The following is a 19080-nucleotide window of genomic DNA, read 5'->3' on the forward strand; positions in this document are numbered from 1 at the left end:
CTACACATAGTCTAAACAGGTAGTTTAATGTTTGTGAGTTTGCACACAAATATGTTTCAACAGCAGACTTGATCCTGTCACTCACACTCTACTCAGATTACAAGTCGTACCTTTACTACTCTATCTATCGCTCCAGTGGCCTAGTGGTTAGAGCGTCCGCCTCGGATGCGGGAGGTGGTGGGTGTTCAATCCCTGCCTGAGTCATACCAAAGACTTACAAAAATGGTACTAACAGCTGCCTCGTTTGGCACTCAGCATTAAGAGGTTAGTGTTAGGACTGGTCGGCCTGGTGGCACTGATAAAGTGACTGGGTGAGACATCATGCTACATGTCTGCGGCATGATGCCCCAGTGCTAGACATCACTATAAACTGCCACACTGCAGATATCATAGCGATATGACTGAAAAATTGTTAAAGCTACGTTAAAAGTACAAATCACACACACACACACACACACATACTACTCTATCTATAAGGAATGGCAGTCGGTTTTCGAATCTGAGTTTCCTCTGAATCTTCCCACCCAATTTCTGACCTTTGGATATTTATGCTGATGTGTGCAGGATAGGGCAACCGCTTACCAGCAGGAATACCAAACTTAAACTTTGAGTTGATATCTGCTGGCACATACAAGTTCAAAATATGTGAAACAAACTAACATCATTATTTAAATCTTTCTTTGTCATGTATATTATTTTGCACAGAGAACTAAATCCATACAGGTATAATGTTCTCTTGATACTGTTTCACTTGAATAAATTGAATTATATTTTCTAAGAAACATAAGCATTATTTTATTTATTTGAATCAATATCATTATTATATATATATGAAATAATTTGATGGAAATTATCTTACTAACCAAGTTTCACAGAATATTGGCAGTGACCAGCAATGCACTAAATATTTGTGGGATAACGTTTCCTATGCTTCATTCATTTACCTTCGGCTGAAACAACCAACTGAAGCCCCATACAATAAATAGAGGTTACTTAGAAATATGAAACATACATTGTAACATGGATAAACTCCAATGGGTTGGCATCTTAAGAGCTATGTTTATGATTATTATCTTCTCCTAATATATGGAAATAAAAATATTGAACTTTTCAATGCATCTAAAATAGTTTTCATTTACTGGCTTTTGTGTTCATGCTGTTCTGCTGGGTTAAAGAGTTTATGCATTGCTAAATATCGTTATATGAAATATACTGTAAAAGCAGACCACTGTTCACAAACCCATGTGGCAAGAGAATTCTGAAGCTAGAAGAGTTGTATCCCCTGGCATTAGTATTTAATTTGCTGCATTTATTCGGCGTTTGTATATCTTAACCTTCCAGCGGATGTAAGAGGATCGAAACAAAGTCAATACATGCAATTCAAAGGTATGTGTAATCAAATTCTGCACAAATTACACCCAACGCCTAGATGATCTATACTGCGCAGTACTGTACACATCATAAACGTATTACCACAGATGTCTAACGTTTTATAAATAAAGTACGACGAAATCTCTGAAACCACGAACTCAACTTATTGGTACAATAAATTAAGAGTATTTTATTTTAATTACTTTGTAGTACCGATAAGGTGATTTCGTGTTGTCAGAGATTTAATCGTACTTTATTGATAAACAAAAACCGGACTCCGCCTCCGGTGGTATTACTTTCCCTTTATACCTGACACTAAACGGTATCGACTCATACGTACATTTTTTACTCTGTTCTTAGTCTATTCCGTTTAAATATTATATTTCCGCCAAGAAATTAGCAAATACACTTTGATGGATTTCGCTGTTTTAGCCCGTTTGCTTCACTGCATAACCTCCCAGCACCGTTGCCGCTCAATTTTGAATACATCGGAAGTCACAAAGTTTGCACTGTAAAAAAAATAAAAATGTACGTAATAGACAGACTGGTGTGCATGAAAATATATTATGAGAGAAAGTCAACTTAAACTAGAGATTCCGAAAACTGACTGATATAGATCAAAACAACTAAATTCTTTATCATTTTAGAACTGATTACTTTATCACCACAAAGTTGAGATTCGCAAATGCAAATATATAGAAATATATCTAAATGAATTTCATTAGGAAACAGACGTTATTAAGAAAAAATAATTTTCTTAGAGAATGGAAAATATGAATCTAAATAAATGTAGATCCATACAATAGTAGCAGAAGACGGGGCAAACAGATCTTTTGCTAAAACGTAACTTTGAAAACTAAAAACCTCATACGAAAACAATAATAAAATAAGGTGACTGACGCTAAACCAAAACCTCTAACTTTACCGAGAGTTTCTCTCCAAGAGTTTTTCTAACTGGGTTAGGCTTTTTGTGCTTTTTTTTTTTGTTGCTTTATTTTTGTCGTTTGTGTTTTTCAAAATTTGTATGTCTTTTTGTTTACCCACCGGACGTCTAATTGTGTTGAGGTCGCGCCCCCTCTGCTGCTATAATTAGATCAACCAAATATTTTATCAAGACCTACACGATATCTTGTTCTGGGATCGTGTAAATGTATTGTTATAAATCCGTGTGGGTTAGTTTGTTCTTTTGAAAAGAAGTTTTTGAACTTAATCATGTCCATATCCCCACTACACCAAGTCTGATGAATATTTCATAAGGTATGTGTATCGACTCCAGTAAACAGAACTAAAATATCGCAGTTATCTCTGATCACTTTCGGAATTTGTGTATATCGTTGAGTGATATAAATTATATCTGTATTTTTATGTCTGCCTCTGGAAAATATTCTAGCTGGATTTGATTGCTTGTCCAGCATTATGTCGTCGTATACAACTAAACTATTAATAAATCCATCAACACTCGGCGCTTCATCAATATCGGTTATAAAATTAATAATTTGTCACCTTCTTCATTTAAGAATTCTGCATTTTCATTAAAATCTTTATGTACATCATGCCTTATCAGATCATCTACGGATGGTGCAACTAAATATAATGAATCCCACTTATCATTATAATCATTCTGATAGAATTTGGCAATGCTGAAATATGTTTTACTGGCTCTTGCATTCGTGTCGCTGAAAAATCATTTACATCCATATTATAAATATATATGAATCTATATTAATTGCGTTGTAGAATTAAAACTCCAACCACTGATTTAGTCACTGTTACAACAAAAAATAGAAAATACCATATGGTGGAAGATGTGTAATATGTAAAAAAAATTTTAAACCCAGAATTCAACGTAAAGATGGTGGTGATATTGCTACATTAATGTCAAAATTTCCAGGAACTCCATGGGCTAAATACCCAGGAGAAAAACATCTTCCGGTATATAATTATTGTTGTCCTGGTACCCGACTTGGTATTCGACTTGATAACCAAGATCAACCAAAACCTGGCTAATATCCAATAGATAAAATTGATAAAGCGTGTCATATTCATGATGTTGCATATAAAAGCAATGATTTACAAAAGAGACATATTGCAGATGTGGAATTAATTCATGCATTAAATTCCATAAAAGATTTATCTTTTAAAGAGAAATTAGCTTGATTGATAATAAAATCTGCAATGAAAAGTAAATTATTATTCGGAGCCGGTAATTAATCAACCAATTATTGAAATAATGGAATCAATTTATTATAGTCCAAGGGGATATTGGAAAGGTAGAGCAGCAATTAGTAAACTTGCTGATGCAGCAGGTGTCGAACGTTATGCCGCCTCAAATTGTTTAGCACGACAGGCAATACGGCACATTTACCTACCAACACCTACAAAAATTCAGCTTGCACGTTTTGATGTCAGCACTCCTAATGAAGTTCATCAAGCAGATATTTTGTTTTTACCACATGATACTATTAAAATTGGTAGACGTCAAATAACGTACAAATACGCTTTGACTGTTGTTGATGTTGCAAGTAGGTATAAAGAAGCAGAGCCACTACCAACTAAAACAGCTGCTGATGTTGTATCTGCTTTTGAGCGAATTTATCAACGAGGACCCGTGCGATGGCCACAACTATTATAAGTTGATCCTGGCAAGGAATTTCTTGGTGCAGTATCATCTCTGATGAAAAATCATAAAGTCGAAATTAGACCAGGACATGCTGCAATTCATCGTGATGAGGCAATTGCTGACGGATTTAATCGAACGCTTACTGAGCGGGTATTTGGATATCAGCATGCGAATGAAATAATTCAAGATACGAGATCCCGCGAGTGGATTGCAAGATTACCAGGTGTGATAGCTGCATTAAATAATGCAATTACTCGAACAACTGCTATGAAACCTATTAATGCGATTACAAAAAATATATAAAAAAATAAAAAATAAAAAACATATACCAATAAAACGACATGATTTTTCAAAACAACCAGTATTAGATAATGTTACTGTCAGGTATTTATATGAACCCTTTGAACCTGAAGGCGGTTAAAAAAAGAGCGACTGATCCTATTTGGAGTGTAACGACACATACAATATCTGGCGTGGTAAGATCTACTGGTAGACCTACAATATACAGATTAGATTCAACTGCTCCTCAACGTGGATTTATACGTGAACAATTACAAATAATTTCTGAAGACAAACAATTACCACCTCATTCACTTAACTAGCACCTCTACGTCAGTTACATTCAAGACAGGTCAGCATCAGATTTTCGCCTGTATGTCCAAACTTACTATTAATTTTGTCTACAGTAAACTGTCTTGGATCATTACTCGAGTATCGCCACATCATGACCGTATTACAGCTCGCACAATGATTATATTGCTGTTTCCGCATCATTATAAATTCAGCATCAAGGTCAAAGTCACGCTTAGTTCTTTTGTCACATTGTTTATAATTAACTAATTTTTTTCTTATTATATAATTGTCAGTCACATCGCCAGTGGTTTCTGTAACGTCTATAATAACCCTCCGCAGATCAGATATGTTTCTATCTCTAGACACTGGGAGATAAACTAAATTTGACCGTTCGATACGATCATCGACGATCCAAACTCGAGTATCAGAAATAGTTAACCCTTGAGATAATTGAATCGTCATTGCCTATCCTAGCGTCCACGGAGTTTTGTCTATTTTTAGCGCATCTTCAACAACATTGACATCAACTAAAATAATATCATTTGATACAAGATTTTGTTTTTCTGACGATCAAGGTCGATATTCTACCGTCGCGTATCAACCGGTCGATGAAACAATGGTACAGGGTAGATTTGAAAACTTTTCTTTATGTAACATAAATAATTAATGTTGAAGTGTATCACGAACTATCTTTCTACTTGCAACTATCAAATCATTTGGTCTCCACAAATTCCAAAATTTATTAATAGTAGTTTCTGGAATTGTATCACGCATTATTTCTCACTGACTTTTATTCGGTTGTAGTCTGATTAATTATTTAAACTCTCTTATTTCTGTTTCAAGTGCTCTATGATCATCAGGTATTTCTTCATAATAGTTTACACAATTCTTTAGCCATTCGTGTGGAGACAATCCAACAAAAGGCGGTGGTTGACCATGATCGCCACACATTATTACAGCAGTATTTTTTGTTAATAACCAATTAAGAAATGTTTTTAATGTTTCTAATGACAGTGCACATATTTCATCCCAAACGATATTCTTTGGAATGTAATTTTCGCTCATTCGATCAGGAGTCCATTTATCTCCCTTCCATCGAAAGGATCTTTGATAAGTGCATGATTTAATATTTCTTTCTCTCATTTCTCTTGTTAGTCTATGTATGGGAGTTAAAACGATCTTATCAAACTCCGAAATAGTTCAATCACACGAGTTGTTTTACCAGAACTTCCTGGTCCATCAAGATAAATTGTTTTATGTCTAGCTACGGGATCATACACCGATATTTTCTGCAATCAATATTTTTGATTTCAACATCAGCGGATTCAGAATAATCGAGTATATTTTCTTGTTTTGTTCTCCATTCGCCCCATGATGAATAGTTACCGATATTTAATTTTTCCAGTAATCCTGAATATCTTTATTGATATAAAACGAATCCGTAGCGACTCTGACAGCAAACTTGGAAACTCTATTTATCATCGATAATAGATTTATCGGAACGTCTGAGAGCATTAAAGATCTTAAATGAGTAAATTGTGGTGACTCACCGTCCATATAACTCGCAATTGTACCTAATTTAGTTCGATTTGGCAAGAAAGCTATTTCTTGACTTATAAACGTATTTTTCTTCGTTGTATCAGCGATTATAAAATCTAACTCCGCATCGTCTATAATCAGTCCTGTACAATGTCGTTTATGATCAAATGATCCTCCTTGGGTGAATTTACCAATTATTCTTCTGCCGAGATCTTTTGCGATTTTATTTTCGTAATCGGTTGTATCAAGATTGTCATCATCGGAATATTTCTTTTGTTGTGGTAACAAAACTTCTTTCTGCGGACGATATGATATAATTGCTTCACTTACTGTCAAAAATATCAGTATTTTTACGTCGAGCATATATCGTATAATACTGTAGGTGCCCACATTTTTTCTGAAAAGTGTCTGCTAAACTAAACATAACAAATAGGACGAAGACCTTTAGCCAACTCGAATGACTCAATACGAGCGAATCCAGTCAAGTCAAAATCTAGCAATGGTCCATTTATCGATATTTTGGTCATTTCGTGTGTCGGATGACCAAATCGCTCAAAATACTTGGAACACTCTACCATACCAAGAAACCTTCCCGGATAATATGCAACCATATTAACCGAAATAACATCTCTGTGATCGTATTTACTATTCCACAATCCACCGTGTCCGTATTCGACACAACTCGATACTATATCATTGAGAAAATCAAACCGAGTTTGTTTCCACGAATTTTTCTCTGTATCAAAATGAGCCGCAACTGACGGAACAGTAAAACAATTACTGAGTAATTGTTCAGTATCATCGGTATATTTCAACGCAAGATTTTTTATTTTTGTATGAAGAGAATCTGCTCGATAAATCTCGCCAATAGGTCGTACAAATTGATCAAATTTACTTTTTTCTTCGATGCAGATACTTTCGTCTGGTCTAGTCAATTTATCGTCTTCTTTTGAATCTGAAATAACCATACTGATCCAGGATAGTTTTTACTTATTTCATTAATAAAATCAAATATAACCCCTTGATAAAATTTGACAGTTTGATTTCGTGGGAATGTTGTTACTGCATTAGACCACGCATGCGCATTATGATCAATAATTTCAATTGAAGCTCCCTTTGATTTATATTTTGATTCGATTTTACTAATATTGGAAATTTTTGTGTTGTTTTCCTAGCACAGCGACATTTTTAATAGACGCTCCGGTATCTTTAACTATTTCTTCCCACTCACTTATTATTTTACGTCTTTTATCCGTTAGACCATTTCCACGAGTCGAAACGGTAAAATGTTCCGTTACTCGTTCGGCTACATAATTCAGTCTTGAAAATTTCATTGGTTTTAGATTATCAACGCTGGGTTTATCATTTATTGGACAAATTTCATAGATAACCGCGGTTCAAGATACGCTTTATTAATACGGTTTGTCAATACCAGTCAACATTCCTGATTTGGAATCTTTACTCAGTATATCAATTTTTTCGTTATGAAGGACAGAATCATATTTGTCACGGATGATCCAATTGTCTGTTTCTTCTAGTACAATAAATTTTACTTTAAAAAAATATTTTCGATAGTCGAGATAATTAATGATAGCTCCGCTCGTTTGTCGTTCATCGTAGCATCGACACTATCGGTGATTTTGAACGTTGACCACACATGAGATTCGCCATCTTTGCTAAATTCCTTCTTGGTATCGTGAATTTTATTAATCAAACTTTTATTCTTCGGATCAACCACAGTTTTTGTTGAAAAGTCAGTAAATATTGTCAAGATTAAATTTATCTTTAGAATTCTTTATCTTAGATAATCTATCAAATTCGTTCATATTAAAATTAAGACAAACATTAAAATTGAAATATTATATACATACAATGATTCAAACAAAGGACAAAAACAGATGGTTAATGATAGGTTCCTTTACTCCTTGTAATAAAACCTGCGTAAACGAATTCTACAGACATCATTTGCAAAGCGTTAGTAACGGAAGTCTAGGACCAAAACCGTGTTTGAAATGCGGTGCTGGAGTTTGAGGAAAACCGCAGTTGCGTGTGCAATGTTGTAGTAAAAAATACAGAGAATTAAAAAGATACTATGATAAAAAAATAATGGCAGGGACAAGGTTATAAAAAGCGTAGATTATCTAATAAGATTTGCAAAGTAATTATTCAGACAAATTATTATTTAAACAAATGAGATTATTATATAAAATGGAAAAAAATGCTACCCCCCCCCCAGCCACGACTTTGTAAGACACCATTTTGTAACAAATTATGAAGGAAATCTTGATGGTGTCATCAGAAGTCGGTTTTGTTAACAACCATGATTATCTCCAAATTAATACTAATGGGAAAGAACATGATTACTGTCACAGATTTATATTCAAATGTTTCAACGGATTAATCGAAGACGGTCTAGAGATTGATCATATAAACGGTATAAAAACCGATAATTATTTATCCAATCTGAGATCTATCACACAAAGCCAGAACAGCAGATTTGGAAATACTGGCAAACATTCAAAAATTGCAAGATCAATTGTATCTACAAATATAGATATTGGCGAAGAAATAATATTTCAATCGATACATTCAGCTGGGAGATATTATGATATTAACACGCTTGCTGTCAAATACGTCGCGGATAAAATATATAATTCGGCGTTTTCAGAAAAATATAAACATAAAATCATTTTCCATTATTGTTAAGAGAAATAACTCTGTCTCTCTCCCGTAGGGGTTTTAAGTACTTATGCCCCTTATATTTACTAAACTATTTATCTATTTTTTTTTTTTGTTGTTGTTGGTATCATCATGATTATCGTTAAAATAATTATAGAATGATTCTTTTACCATTTCAATACTTCTATCGTTGGTGAGGAAACTTCTAGAATTATATGAAAACGTAAGTTTTCCCATTCAGAAAGATACCTGTAAGATAGAATATTTATCTTTTTCTGATAAATTTCAGTATTATTTAAGGGGGGGGGGTAACTCTCTTCTCCTTGACATAGTAATTTAGCAGTTACCTCCCTTCTTCATATCAATGACCTGAAGGGAAGAGAGATAATTTTGTAGTACATTTTTATCCGCAGATCGCAATTAGTTTTGTCAGTGGTGATTAATTAACCCTATCTGTGTCATAATTAATATTAGTGAAGCAACATAATTATATAATAGTTCAAGTTAGCAAAGGGATATTTTCTAACTTACAAGCTATGCAAAGCAGAACTCGCGGTTACATGTGCAGTAAACATGTACACAACGCTATTACACAGAAGTATATATTTTTCAATCCTGATTTTGTCAAGGCAGAAATATATATACACAGCATGTTTCTAAACAGAAATAAATCCACACTGTACTGTTATGTACTGTAGCATAGGTAACTTTATAATAAATGTATATTTGTAAGATTGGAACATGGCGCAGAGTTAGCGTGTCTAATTCTCATCTTGGGGGTAAGAGTTCCAATCTCGTGACCGGCATACTGTCGACGGTACTGATTATAGCGGTTTTGCTATATAATAATGGGGGCGCCAGCCCGATATGATTACATGTACACCCTTCAACGTGGTAACTGCCGTTTTGCAATCTCCCCTGTGTTTGATGGGGGTGGGGTGAATATTCTAAAATTTCGTTTCGTTTAGAAATGTCGCAGGAGGAATGTCCACGAAAAAAGAATTTGTGACGCCCCCAAAAATAAATGATTGATTGATTGTATTTTAACGGCGCATCAGCACTGTTAGGCTATTTAGCGTCAAACAAAATGTTATATGTGATATGTATAATCTTTTAAAAATTATAAAATGAAAATATTAATGCTATTATTTCTGCAATAGAAATAGTAAAAAAGGACGGCATAAAGATTCAACTTGATCCTGAAAAAATTATGTCTGATTTTGAATCATTACAAAATCGTAACTTTGAAGGTAGATACACAATAGCGCCTGAATATCGACTGATAAATCGATCTAGCAGATTATGTTACAATTTTTATCAGCAGTGAATGATACAGAGGTAGAGCTGTTCGTCCCTCTTTCGATCGCAACTGACGAAAACAAGACAAAAATTATCATAAACACACGCGTGAGACAACTAATAAAATATAGCAGATATTGAAAGCGAAAACACTCTCGCTAATGGAAATGACAGCGATTATAGTAATAACTTCACTAGTGAGAGTGATTAGCGAAAATCAGTTTTAAACAATTCTGATATATATATATATATATATATATATATATATATATATATATATATATATATATATATATATATTATTTTTATTTTATTTATAAATTTCAGAACTAAACAATATTTTTTTAAGTTGATTGAGTTTAATACAGGAGTGTGCATAATTCAGAATCAGGTCTCTATCACACGTGATCATAGAAATATCTTCTCTCCGCAGCTGATATATTTGTTCTTGTGTCAATAAAAAGTCTTCCTTACCGTACTCATCAACAATTATGTCAACACTAAATTGTTTGTGTTTAATGGAGACTGTCATTATTGTTCTGATGGCATTTTCAAATACCTCCCTGTCATGTATAAAAACCTTCACACGTTGGTACATTATATAATATACTTCTTGATTTAATTAAGATTTTACGTATAAATTTAAATTCAGATTTCATTTCTTAAATCAACTAAGTGTCCACTCTGGTCAGTAAGTTTGAAATTTGTGTTTGATAATAACGGATTATGACATCGTAGATAAACGGAATTGACTGGTTCTTGTACAATCAAATATGCAGCAGGTACTTGCGTTGTAAGTGTATATAAAAATATCCTTGTTGAGCCTGATTTGATTTTTTCAAGATCTGTTTGATAGCTGCCATCAATTACGTCAAAACAAGATTGACTGCAATCGTTGAGATTATATTAACGATTCCTGGTGAAATATGACGACCTTCACCGTACGGATTATTATTGTGTTTAAGAATAATTTGAAGGTGGGGCTATTTTTCTCCATGACTCGAGTATTTTATGAAAGTTTTGGTTGATCATTTTTTGCTACTTCCTCCTTTTTCAATTTTGGGTACTACTAAAGTAAAATCACCTGGTCCTTCATATTCCTTTTCTGTTATTGTATAATAATTGGTAAATGGTTTTCTAGGGCGGGGAAAGAAATAGCGTGGTTAAATGCTTCTTTAATGAAAGTGTCATTAACATGATTATAATCTGATTCCAATTGATTTAGATGTTGTATTGACTCAATGAGTTGTTGTTTTATGTCATCATTATAATGTTGTGATAACGACAAAAACAGATTTTGCATTTTGTCGATTGTTTATTTGACTTCAGAATTAATGGGGTCGGAATATATTTTATAAACCTCCAAGTGTCTTATTTCGCCACTAAAAGTATAAAGTTGACACACACCACCGGCTCTATCCCATATATACCTATTTCGATATTTTGGAGTTATTATAAATTTGTTCTCATCTGTATTAAAATCATCTCGTTTTGGTTCTGGCGGTCCTTAATATCCTGGTGGAACCTACAACAGATCTGAATGATGATTGATAACTATCTACAACGTAATCTGGAGAATTTACCTCTATCGTATCAGATAATGTTGGTTCGTGAACTGTTATAGCTATTTTCGCTTCTCTTCCGGTTACAGATTTGATATTCCGTTGAAATTCATCATTGATTTGTTAAATTTGATAACTACCTGTAGAAATAGAAACAAATAACCAGTTGGGGGTTCCATTATCTTTATCTCTATTTGCAAATACAAGCAAATTATTTGCCAGTAATCCACCAAATGATTTTGATCTGATATTTGGCCAGCTGTTAATATACTCGTAGTTGTGCTAGTGCAATTACTTTCACTGGAATCGCAGTTGGAAAGTTGACACTAAATTCTGGATTAATTGAATTTACTGATATCATTGCTCTTTTTGTTTAAGTCTTATTTTTTACTATTTGTTGTAGTAGCTCGCTTGGCGATGTCATTGTTATTTAAATCTTGATTTTCTAAATCAATTACTGTCATTGCTTCATTGTAGATTTTGATCATCTCCGTGAACTGAAAATCTGATATTTTTCCATCACTAAGGCTCGTTGATATTAACGAGGATAATTTGGAGTATGCTGATGTCGCTTGATTATACCTAATTTTTTGAACGTTGATCGGAAATCTCATTATATTTTATACGGTAACCAATTGAGGTGTTTCATCCACAAATTATAGGCACCACTAGCAAGACGTTGCGGTTAATTCGTATCAGTTGCTTCGAGAATAAATATTTCTTCGTTTCCTTTATTTAATATAATAGGGACAACTCCAGAAAAAATATCGGTTGAATGACGCCAGGGATACGTAGTAAGTATCTTAAATTCTGCAGCGCTGAACACATACAGCCTATACACGCCAGTGACTTCCGCGGTATGTTTGATGGTGTTATTTTGCTGTGACGATATTGAAAATCCTATCATACTGTGTATACTATGCTGGTAATCTGCCCGTGGGAGATTTTAATTCGATTAATTTTTTAACGATATAAGGAATCCCACTTATGACATCTTCTAGTTTTTTTCTAATTCTTTCAATTTCTGATATAGCTGTGTTAATATCAACGAGTTTTACGTTAAGTCAACGGCTTTCCAAAGAAATCATCCGCGATTTCATTAAGATTTTGAAAGTTTCTACGAAGTCTTATAAACGCACTTACGTGAGAATCATACTCAGCTCGTAGGTGGATAATTTAGTATCTACTTTATCAAACATATTTATTTGTCGCGGCATCTTCATCCGATGTTGGATCTCTTAAAACTATCTTATTTACGTTCATGCTGAGTTCACCCGTCATTATATCACCGGTATTCCGCAAACGGTTAGCAACACTTTTTGTAATTTCATTTCTAATAGTTGCGATTGATATACTCGAGTCTCTGATTTTACCGTCATTGGTAAATACTGGAATATTATCAGTAGTAGCACCAAGAACTCAACGAACTATGTCATTCCAAAATAACGACCTCATTTTTTGTCAGCTCCAGAGAGGTTCATAATATCAACGAGTTCATCTTTAGTCGCGTAATTTGACAAATCAATACCATCTTTTCTTTCTTCCCCTTGATAGAAGAAGATCTTCCGTGAATATCAACCATTATACTTTAAGATCTGTTTAAAACGACGCGGTTACTTGTATAATCATATACGACTTTATGAGGTGATAATGTTGATTTTGATATAGCGTCATGTACATTAATTACTTCACGACCACACATCGGTGGATCTGTCATTGTTTGTGTTGGTAATGTTGAATACCAGACCGGAATTTTATTGTGCTTACATATTTTAAAAATTCAATTGGTGGAGCCAACCCATACGAATCGAAATAAACGATTCCACGTGGATCAATTGCGTATGCCGCCCAGTGAATACCAGGTCCTGAATTATGATCAAGAGTAATAATACCTGTTTCAAAATTGGTTGGTTGTTTTGGTAATTAGTCACGCATAAAAACACCTCTGAAATTTTTTATATTCAATTTTATAGCAGCATCGAATAAATCAAAGTTAGACAGACGGATTATCAAAGTGTTTCTGAAAGTCTCAGACCTTTCCCCGTATCGATAATGGGTTCCTGGCAATATTAGACCCCTTTCCTTTTTATATCCCTTTCCTGTTATTTTATCAACAAGCTCACTACCAACCTTTCCGGTAGCACCGCTTAAAGCACCAAGTGCAGCTGTTTTTGCAATGACTGGTGCTGCAGCGGCTATTGATGCTGATATAGATGCAAGAAGTGGAAATATACCACCTACGTTGACTATGCTTTTAAAAGCGCTCGGAGAAAGATGAAGTTGAACTCCGGTTTTTGATTCTAAGGCTTTATTAAAATGTTTAAGTTGAGTCTTGGTTAATGATAATTTGTTTGGTTCACCACTAGAAATTTTATCTTTATTTAGTGATATTTTTATTCCGCATTTACTTGCAAGTTTTGATTGTAAGTTTTTCACCTGACCGGGAGGCAGAGTGACATTAACGTGACTATACGACATTTTTATAATATCATGAGTGATTTAATTACATGTTTTCTACTGGAACGTCAACAACCCGCATTGTTCCACCAGCACCTTCAAGTAACATTGCTTTACCTGAAAGAATAACTGAAATTGCTCTGTTGTTATGAATAGCTCCAGCGTCTCTATTTGCACGAGCTCGAAAGTGAATATCAACAACAGACTGTCTGGATAAATCAAGATGTTCCAGCAAAAAGTAATAAATCGGATACAGATTTGTAAAATCTAGTTGTGATATTTGTAGACTAGTGTCTATGTTTTGATCACGTCTCAAAAATGTCATTAACCGATGATATTCACGTGCTACATGATTTAATTCAAAATTCTATAATATATCTTCGGATGGTTCTTGATGTCCATTTATCCGTAAATATACTTCAGAAACCCCAAGTTTATCAAATATCATGTGACTTTCTTCCTGCGAGTTTACTCGTTCAGTATTTTGAAAAACAATGAAATTATGCCTTGGTGAAGAAACACCCTGCTGTGATGCTATATACCATGTAAATAAACCATTAACGGTACTTTGAACACTGTCTGTGGTTACTGTTAACCATGATAACAGAGATCTACTGCATTGTTCCATAAAAGAGTCATTACTGGCATACGCAACGAGAGTTTTGTCAGTATTACTTTACCAGCATCGCCTGAAGCTCGCGAGATAGCATCATCTCAGTAGCCTTTCTTACAAGTACAACTGTATGCTTGGCCCCGAAAATAACCTTTCTAACATTTCTGCAAAATTCAAAAATGTGAGACAGTGGAATTGCACACGAAAATCTTCTATTATCTCTTAACATCGATCGACGTGTTGTAAAACCTAAGTTGAAGCGTGCATTAACGCTAATCATTACAGGTTGTGAGTCAACATCAGCGGTGCTCACAACATTTCTTGGTTGTCCTATATTATACTGTCTGTTGTCAGGAAAGTCAGAAGTGTCTTAGCAAACATCGTTTACGGGCCACCTGATTAAGTATAATCAACAGAAGATCTTGCTAGACCTATTACACTGGACAACAAATTTTTACAAAAGTCATGTTACTGAAATAAAATTAGTCAATTCTTATCAATTTTTATGTGCTGAACACGAATATGACAGTCAAATTGCAAAATTGGCTCTAGTTTTTTTGTAATCTGCAAGAAATTAATGTTTACATAACGAAATGCATTCCAATAGTAAAAGGTCAACTGTAATAGCCTACCTATAAAAAATCAAGTCATTGACTACATCTTAGATTTCTTCGCCTGTCTCTTGTACAGCTGTTCGGGAGCATCTCTGAGGAGTGTCCAGCAGTAGTCAGCCAGCATTGTAGTGGACCATTTTCCCTGGTATCTTTGTTCCATTGTTGCGATATCTTGATGAAAACGTTCGCCGTGTTCATCACTAACAATACCACAGTTGCTAGGAAAGAAATCCAAATGGGAATGAAGGAAGTGAATCTTTAGAGACATATTGCAGCCAAGTTTCTTATACTTCATCAACATGTCTTCTACTAGTTCCTTATAGTTTTCTGCCCTAACATTTCCGAGGAAGTTTGTAGAAACTAGGCGAAAAGCATTCCATGCTTGTTTCGCGTCACCTTCCAGCAAGTTGTTGAACCGGTCATCTTTGAAAAGCTCTCGAATCTGAGGACCCACAAAAACTCCCTCTTTAATCTTTGCTTCGCTGAGTCGAGGGAATTTTTCATGCAGGTATCGGAATGCTGGCAAAGTCCGGTCAATGGCTTTCACGAAGTTCTTCATCAAACCTAGTTTGATGTGAAGGGGTGGTAGCAAGATTTTCTGAGCCTCAACCAGAGCTGGGTGTTGGATATTCTTCTCTCCAATGGCTACATTCTGCCTGTGAGTCCATTCCTTCCTCATGTAGTGCATTTCCCTTGCTCGGCTATCCCACTCGCATAAGAAACACATGTATTTTGTATATCCTTGCTGCAGTCCCATTAAAAGGGCAACTACCTTCAAATCACCACAGAGGTGCCAGCTGTACTTGTTATACTCAATGGAATTCAGTAGCTGCCTTAAGTTATCGTATGTCTCTTTCATGTGGACAGCATACGCTACTGGAATAGATGGAAGAATGTTTCCATTGTGCAAAAGCACAGCCTTGAGACTCAGTTTCGAAGAGTCCACAAATAGTCTCCATTCTTGTGGGTCATGAGTGATTTTTAAAGCATTCATGAGACCCTCAATATCGGAACAGAATATCAGATTACTTTCCTTTCTGAAGAAAGGCTCCAATTGCTGGTGGCGCTTTCGATATGCAGTAATTGTGACATCTTCTTCTAGAAGATTCCATTGTTGGAGTCTTGATCCTAGCAATTCTGCCTTGTTCTTTGATAAGTCCAAATCACGAATCAGGTCATTTAGTTCTTCCTGTGTTATTCTGTGTGGGGTTGATGATGCACCACAGTGAAAATCTGGATCACTGCATGCTGATGGACCAGGAGAAGAACAGGTCGACTCACCTTTGTCTTCGTCAGATGAATCAAGAGAATATTCTGCTGGAGGTTCTGGAATAGGAAGTCCCTCACCATGTGGAACTGGTCTCAATGCAGACGGAATGTTTGGGTAGACTATTCTCGACTTCTTTCGCTTCGTTATTCCGCCGGAAAGAGGAGGAACCAAGCAGAAGTAACAGTCATTTAGGTGGTTGCTTGGCTCTCTCCACACCATCGGGACTGCAAACGGCATTGATGACCTTTTGCAATTCAACCACTGTGAAAGCTGTGTTGTACATGTAGCACAGCATATATGCGGAGCCCAAGGCTTGTCTTGGTCACCAACCTTGCATCCGAAGTAAAGATGATATGCCTTCTTCACTTGAGAATTGATACTTTTCTTCTGGTTGGCAAATGTCACTTCCCCACAAATATAGCAAAAATTGTCCGCGGTATTAACACACTTTCGAGGCATTACTGTTCTTTATTGTACGTAAATGGATAAAATAATAAGTTTTATGTAACAGTAGCTTGAACTGTCTCGCACAACGTCTAAAATATTTTAAATGCTGAACCTATCTGATTGGGCTTTATATAGTACACTGCTTACGTCAGCTTCAGCAGCCGCCTGGCATTAGTATAATAGGCCTACACATGTATAGTACACTGCTGACGTCAACTTACTTCAGCAGCCGCATGGCATTAGCATTGCATTGCATCAGAAAACGATGCAATCAACTGTCAATGATGTGAGCATGATGGTATTATGCAATGTTACATCATTATTCCGGATGTTGCTGCAGTCCTACTGGAGAAATTTACACAGTGAAACATAGAAAATGAGGTATATGAATATCTTCAAAACGAGAGCCAATACAAATTTTTCACGGTTATATTCGTGTTCGGCACACCAAAATACTACAGATTAGGGCCTTTTCAAGTCAGTAATGATTTCACTGTTGACCAGTGTTATTGTTGTAGCAACATCCACGTCTTTTTGAAATTTTCAATACTTTTCCATCAATCATGTTCGTAGACCTGTCAAACAGCGCCAAGATGCCGTTATTAACAAAACTAATTCTATTATTAGCATCATATTCTGTATCAACAACTTTCAAAATTTCCCTTCTACTTCAATAAATGTTTCAGCGGGTAAGAAATATCTGCTTGTATCCTGAACTTGTAATTCGATTCTCTCCCGCTGATTTGGTACTCGTGCATCGTAATAATAAAATTGATAACCACGTATCGATTCATCCTTGAAAACTGGTGTGTCTCTATCGAACGCCGGATGGGATAAACGCTTGAACATTTCATTATAATTGATATCGTCCAACACGAAAACCACTTCATGCTATTCAATTTGCCATTATATTTATTTCTGCTTCACCAGCCAACTCTGAGAGTTTTTTATTTGCAGCATGATTTACTATTTTACTGACATTTGCAGGCACTTTATTATTAGCCAATTTTGCTAGTTTTTGATTTGCATATTGATTTATTGCTTTAGCGACATTTACAGGCATAAATTCAGTGCTAGGTAATTTTACTGGTGGTTGTGGTTTTCTTCGTACTAATCGAGCTAGTCTATCCTTGACTGTCAAGAACGCTTTACCGGCAAGATTACCAATAAAGTCGATGCCTTTATCACGAACAGCATCAATAGCCGTCATCCCTAATTGTTTTACAATCGGTATTGCTTTTGGAGCCATTCCTTTGAAAAAACTCATAACAGTATCACCAAGTCCATCTCCGTAAATCGCTTTGTAAGTTGGTAATCGTGACATTACTACCCTGACCATTACAGGTCAACGTTGTGCATTGTGTATAATCATTTTTGTAATTACATACTGATTAATTAGTTGTTTAGTCGCTGTGATAATCATTAGCAATTTCATCGATGAGAGAACTATAAATGTTGCGATCCATAATACTGCCAGTAAATAATCTTCGACAAATAATCCGATAGTTCATTAATTATTTCCGGCGAATTCTTTCCAGTACCTTTTCCTCCAATCAGAACTTCTAATCTATCCATGTCAGAAAGAAAACTATCAGGACAGATTCCATGTATAACAAACCACCTCCGGTTGTTTCATCTTTCTTACTTGTTGTTTCTTCTGCTTCCTTCTCCCATTTTCCTAAGATTGATTTCCATTTTGCTTCTTTCTTATATGATGAATAACGTAATTCCTTCCTTCGTTTAGTTTCTTCAAATACCACATCTTCTTCTTCTCTTTGTTTGCTTTCTCGTTTAACCGCCTTAATTTTCGACCTCATTTCCTTTTCTCTTTGTTTCCTTTCTGCTTTTGATTTTTCAAGCTGCAACTTCATTTTTTTCTTCTCTTTGTCTCCTTTCCAGTATTACTTGTTTAATACCCTCATCTACTGTCTGTTCAAAAATATTAAAATTGTTAACATGTTCCATAGATCTGATTTGTTGAATATCAGTAGCGATGCGATATACATCCCTAACCCAATCGGCAGATCTCATAGTTA

General features: G+C 35.1%; 1 protein-coding gene across 1 annotated transcript in view; it reads right to left on the reverse strand.

The window, feature by feature from the left end:
- Positions 1 to 19080, reverse strand: part of LOC149779237 (uncharacterized) — a 156327-nt gene that overhangs the window by 94654 nt on the left and 42593 nt on the right. The window contains exon 3 of the mRNA XM_089938412.1: positions 1826 to 1880. Within this exon, the coding sequence (XP_089794538.1) occupies positions 1826 to 1880 (55 nt within the window). The remainder of the gene's footprint in view (positions 1 to 1825; positions 1881 to 19080) is intronic.

Source organism: Sinohyriopsis cumingii, chromosome 17 (genome assembly GCF_028554795.1).
Source record: "Sinohyriopsis cumingii isolate HCF-2022 chromosome 17, ASM2855479v2, whole genome shotgun sequence".
Lineage (NCBI taxonomy): Eukaryota > Metazoa > Mollusca > Bivalvia > Unionida > Unionidae > Sinohyriopsis > Sinohyriopsis cumingii.